At 45.2% G+C, this 5,602-nt stretch overlaps 1 protein-coding gene across 1 annotated transcript; it reads left to right on the top strand.

The window, feature by feature from the left end:
* Positions 1 to 238: 238 nt before the first annotated feature.
* On the top strand, positions 239 to 3,669 carry LOC147457750 (pentatricopeptide repeat-containing protein At1g74600, chloroplastic-like). The gene is made up of 5 exons (XM_086512569.1): positions 239 to 358; positions 477 to 1,013; positions 1,108 to 1,208; positions 1,301 to 1,397; positions 1,485 to 3,669. Exons 2-5 carry the CDS (start codon positions 638 to 640, stop codon positions 2,825 to 2,827), a joined length of 1,917 nt encoding a protein of 638 aa, XP_086368695.1. The 5' UTR covers positions 239 to 358; positions 477 to 637; the 3' UTR covers positions 2,828 to 3,669.
* Positions 3,670 to 5,602: the final 1,933 nt, after the last annotated feature.

Raw genomic sequence — 5,602 nt, forward strand, 5'->3', positions numbered from 1 at the left:
AGAAAAATTTTCTAGTTTTCTTGATACTATGACTCCACTATCTAACAAGAATTGAGTGCAACAAAACTTGGAAACAAAAAAGTAAAGGGTATTCCATCAATGGGTCTTGAGTCAATTCTCTTGGGTCTTCAATGCGTCTCCATGTAAGTACAACTGGGTCATTGGAGAAAGGGGTTATTTATGTTGTCACCCTTGTCGAATTCCCTCATTGCACTTGTGAGGATTCCAAAGACAGGACATCAAACATGCCATGTATGTGCCTTGCAAACACATCTACTTCATGTCTTTTACGTCCTTGATTTGGACTCTGTTGTCCCATGATTGGTTTGTGCATCAAGCTACACTCAAGCTTTGATAGGTATTATGGTGGCCTCATAGAGTTGCTTAAAGTTTGTTAGTTCTTTTTTTGGGTGTTTTTGAAGCATACATAATCAACTACTTTATATGTACTTATGTGACTTTTGGGATTTTGTTAGTGCCTGAGTATGAAGAGGTTTGAGATTTTGAAGCCTCAGCACTCCCATCGCTCGAGCTCGAAGAGAACTAAACGAGAGCTCGAAGAGAACACGAAAGAAGCTACACTCGAAGAGAAGAGCGCTCCCTGGTCTCGGATGCTTTACTCAGAAATGAGAGTTCCATGAGCAGAAGCGTGGAGAAGTATGCATCTTTCTTGCGCTATTGCACCTCCTCTCAATCTCTGTCCGCAGGTCAGCTTCTCCACGACTCTCTCATCAGGGACATTTCCCTTCCTCCGCCCCTCTTATTCAACCTCCTTATCCATATGTATGGCTCCTGTGGTGCTCTTCCTGAGGCCCGCTGGACCTTCGATCACACACCTATCCTCAACGTCTTCTCCTGGAACATCATCATGGCCGCTTACCTCTCGAATGGCCATGCCTCCTCTACTCTTTCCCTCTTCCGATCCCTGCATTCGCAGAACTCATGCGCCCCTGATTGTGTCACATTTGTCAGTGCCCTCTCTGCTTGCACGGCCGATCTCTCACTCTCTGAAGGTTTGTGGCTTCATCAGCTCATCCTACTCTTTGCATTTGATTACCATGTTGTTGTTGCGACGGCCCTTTTAACTATGTATGTCAAATGTGGCAGGATCAAGCACGCTCTCTGGACATTTCAAAACATGCCAGAACGAAACTGTTGTTCGTGGAACGCCATGCTTGCAGCATGGGTTCAACAAGGGGACATTAAGGGTTCAAATCAGCTCTTTCTTCAAATGATGCAAGAAGGCATGATTGGCGATAGAATAACATGTATTAGTCTGATTTCTATATACACAAGCCAGGGATCCTTGGTTGAAGGAAAACGATTACATATATTTACCATGGGTGTCTCATATGAGAAGGACACGGCTGTCCACAATGCCCTCATCAGCTTTTATGGTAGGTGCGGTAGTGAAGAGGATGCAAGCTGTATCTTTCATGAAATTCTAGAGAAAAGCTTGATAACCTGGAATGCCGTGATTGCAGCTTTTGCCCAAGCCGAGAAAACCAGTGAAGCAAAGAAGTACTTCGCTCGTATGCAGCTGGAAGCAGTGTTGCCCGATGAGGTGACCTTTTCCAGCATGTTTTCTGCCTTTTCAAGTGAATTTTCTGTCCGTGAGGCGAGGTATCTGCATGCACTTATAGCTGGCTCTGTACACGAGTCAGATGTTATAGCTCAAACTGCCATTATTACCATGTATGGGAACTGTGGCAGGGTTGACGAAGCACGAATGATGTTTGACAGGATGAATGACAGGGATGCTGCTGTCTGGAATGCAATTATTACTGCTTACACTCAACATGGGAATGTTGAGGCATCCATTTCTCTTTTCCGCGAGATGCTTGCGGAAGGTCAGATTCCCAACAAAGTGACCTTTGTTGCACTTATACCAGTCTGTGCGGACGAGGCTGTCTTAACTCAAGGCAGTTGGATTCACAAGCATGTTGTGTCTAGCAATTTAAAACTAGATGTTGAACTTGGAAACAGCCTCGTCAATATGTATGGAAGATGTGGTAGTTTGGAAGATGCATTGGAGGTGTTTAGCAGGATGCCAGAACATAACTTGGTGTCGTGGAGCTCACTTATCACACTATATACACAGCATGATCTCACTGAGGAAGCTCTCCAGTTATTTGAACAAATGCTTAGTGCTGGTGTTACACCAGACAAGGTCATATTTCTATGTATTTTACCCGTGTGTGCAAGTGAAGCAGCTCTAGTGCAGGGCAGGAAAGTCCATCATTGCATTGTAAGCAGGGATTTTGATAATGACACCGCTAGTATGACTGCTCTACTTAATATGTATAGCAAGTGTGGAAGTATTGAGGATGCTCAGAGGATGTTTGTCGTAGGTGCTGGAAGAAGCTTAGTTTCATGGAACTCGTTAATAGCAGCTCATGCTCATCATGGATACGCTACACGAGCAATCCTGTGCTTCAATGACATGATTGACCAAGGCTGGACACCTGATGGATGCACTTTTTACTGTGTACTGTCTGCTTGTAGTCATGCTGGTCTTCTGGAGGAAGGGCTTTGGTATTTCATGTCTATGGTCCAAGGATACTTCATTGTCCCCACGGTAGAACATTTCAATTGTATTGTAGACATGTTTGGTCGAGCTGGACAGCTTGAAACACTGGACTTTGTGCTGAAGAGCATGGGTTTGCAACCAAGTGGTGCATCTTGGCTGACCATGCTCGGTGCATGCCGGGTGCATTCAGATAGAAAACGAGGAGAGGATGCTGCGACACAGGCATTTGATGTAAATCCAGAAGATGCTACACCGTTAGTGCTGCTCTCCAACATATGTGGAGCATCAGAAAGTTGACATGATTTCTATTTTCGAAGGAGAAGGTGTCGATACAGCATAACCCAAGGCATCCAAGGAGGAAGCAAGACTCGAAAGTTTTTCATGATGGGGGGGGGGGGGGGGGGGGGTGTGTTGTGATGGCTTATCTCTCATGGCTATGGCAGCAGCATAGATTCCCTGTCATGATCATTACTTCATTCAACAGTCGATTTGGTGTCAAGGATATTATTTGATGAGGTAGACAATGGCATGGAAAATTTATTGGGCGGGAAATGCCACACATGCAGGTGCGTGGTAAAAGGTACTTTTTTGATCTGGTCGTTCTCACGACTTCTTCATTTAGAGAGACCCGAGATGTTTAGTTTGAAGAACTCTAGTCAGGCTCTCATGATTTGAAGTACAGACTTAAACCAGACATATTCACAATTTGGGTATGCAAAGATGCTCACGTTAGCCATCTGTTTCCATTATGCACAGATGTCGAACATTGGAGACTGTGTTATCAGGCTTTTTTTGTATTGTGTACAACAGTCAAGAAGGCTCAGCACCTGTAGGTAGTTGGAAACTTGGAAGAGACTTCAGTGTAAGGTTACTCTCAAATAACATAAAACTTGCCTTTCCTTCTTCCTTGTACACAGAGACACACACATGTGCACAAGGCTCGTTATGAATGGGTTTAATCTTCCACTACCTAGTACCTAGTCGGGTATTTTGTGGTCGGATTTTTTCTCCCAACAATGGCCTTCAGGCAATCTATAGGCATGCGAGGACATATGGCGAGCATTAAGTTTGCTTTTATGAGTTTCTCTGTTTCAGACTTAACTTATTTAAGCAGGTGAGCAGGTCTCCTTATTCACTTAGGTCTTGAGGTATTGTGTCTGAGTGTGGTTAAGCTAAGCTATGTAAGACTCTCTAAGTTAACATGGCTAAGTCAGGGGAGCTTGTGGCTGCTGCCTCGACTTAACCGGTACTCGGAAGATTACTTGACTATGGCGGCTGCATTGAACATTTGTGATCTTTGCTGACATGATAGTTGTGTACTAGGAACGCTTTGGTATCTCTACTGGCATTGAAAACATCAATCAGTGAGATTATTCTATGCTATCTGGCCAAGAGGGTTGTGTGATTAGAGATTTTTGAGGGCTGAAGAACCAGCCTTATATGAGAATGGTCCTTATGAGAATGGTGTGATCCAGGATAGGTAAGTATGGTTTGGCCTATCTTGGCTTACTCTGGATGGGATGGGTGTTGGCTCTCAGAGGGAGACTATGCAGACTAGCGATTTTTTGTTTGCACTCAGGGTTATTTTTTTAAATTCTTGCTTATTGTAAAGCTTGGAATTACTTCACTACTTAGGGGTTGCTTTATAAACTGTTGCTTTGGATGATTAGACACAGTTTGGGTCTTGGTACATGGGTTCACTGGCGATGTTCTGCTTCTTTTTTTTATGACATCTGGTCCATATAACTTATAGACTGGGAGATCCTCACCTGATAGAAATACTGATATCTTTTCTGATAATGCCTGCTGTCACCAGCGTGTGACTACTATCTATCCTTTTTGTTGATTTCTTTCTTATTATCTATTTACTTTCACTTTTTGGAAACACCCCTCGGGAAATCTAACTGCCCTGCATTGCATAGCTAGTGTGGAACTGTCCAGAGGGAGTCCAGGCCTGAGGGCAAGAGAGCACTAAGGTTGGACAAGGACTATGGTTAGCCAAGTGGGGTCATTGACTAGCCAAAGTGGAATCCTTTGCTACAGAGGCTACATTTCAGTTCTGGATGTGGCCGCAGTGTACAAAGAGGGTCGGATGACCTAGAAAGATACAATGGCAGCATCTCCTACAATTTAGGGAACTGCTATTTTGGGACCTGAAAATGTCTTCACGTCATTACGTGCAGTTTGACATGGGGATCATTTTGTTACTCTGTGGCCAAGTCAACAGAGGCTGCAGGTGAGATATTTTTAGACCCGAGGGTCTAAAGCGGGAAAATGCACAAATGAGTGACACTTGGCACTCTGAGGCCAGTTTACTACTTATAGAGAAGGCAAAAACGTGATTTATAGCTGGGAGGCTCATTTTGCAAGTCTCTGTCACAGGTTAAGAGCTATGGAGTGCTTGCTTTCCCTCTTATGCACAGTGCGGTGCCAGGAGTGATGCCCTGCACGCTACGCACTGCCCTCTCTCTCCCCTTTGGCAGTATGTTATGCCCCTCTAGTGGGCTCTTCATTTGACCAATGTACAGTTGTGTGGGTTCATGCGCGATTGCCGAGGCAAGAGCCTCTTGCACAGGTACTGGATTAGCTAGCGGCTAATCCCCCCGCAGGTACAGGTGAATTCGGAGAGGTTTCACGCCAGAAATCTCGTCCGATTCAAAGGGCAAGTAGCCCTACAGGTGCGGGAGCTCGAGGACTTGCTAGGGATGCGACCGGCACGCGAAACGGAGCCCGAAACAGTGAATTACAGCCTGCTGTGTATTTTTGCAGGTTTAGGGTTTTGGCCCTAAACGGACCCTAATACCCCCAGGAGGTTCGGGGACGCAAGGGGACCGCTGTACAGGTGATCTGGCGCATTTTCAGGGCTGAAAACAGAGAATTCAGCGTGCTGCAGATTCTCGCCAGGTTTTGTAAAGTGCCCGTATGCGTCGGGAAAGTCGGCCAATACGTGGGAATACTGACTGTGAAGGGTTCTAGTACAGTTATGCTACCGAAATCAGGCTGGAACAGTGGAAATTCAGCCGAGTTTGTGCGGGGCAGCTTGTAGGGAACCACAGCGTTTATTCCCTCTTT

The sequence above is a fragment of the Adiantum capillus-veneris genome, chromosome 5 (assembly GCF_014529385.1).
Source record: "Adiantum capillus-veneris isolate H3 chromosome 5, ASM1452938v2, whole genome shotgun sequence".
NCBI lineage: Eukaryota > Viridiplantae > Streptophyta > Polypodiopsida > Polypodiales > Pteridaceae > Adiantum > Adiantum capillus-veneris.

Bases quoted from the DNA above. Each gene is read 5' to 3' on its own strand.
- LOC147457750 (XM_086512569.1), top strand. From the start codon at position 638: ATGAGCAGAAGCGTGGAGAAGTATGCATCTTTCTTGCGCTATTGCACC. The intron at 1,209-1,300 runs GTTCAAATCAGC...TACACAAGCCAG, and splicing joins TCAACAAGGGGACATTAAGG to GGATCCTTGGTTGAAGGAAA. The intron at 1,398-1,484 runs GTAGGTGCGGTA...CCGTGATTGCAG, and splicing joins TGCCCTCATCAGCTTTTATG to CTTTTGCCCAAGCCGAGAAA.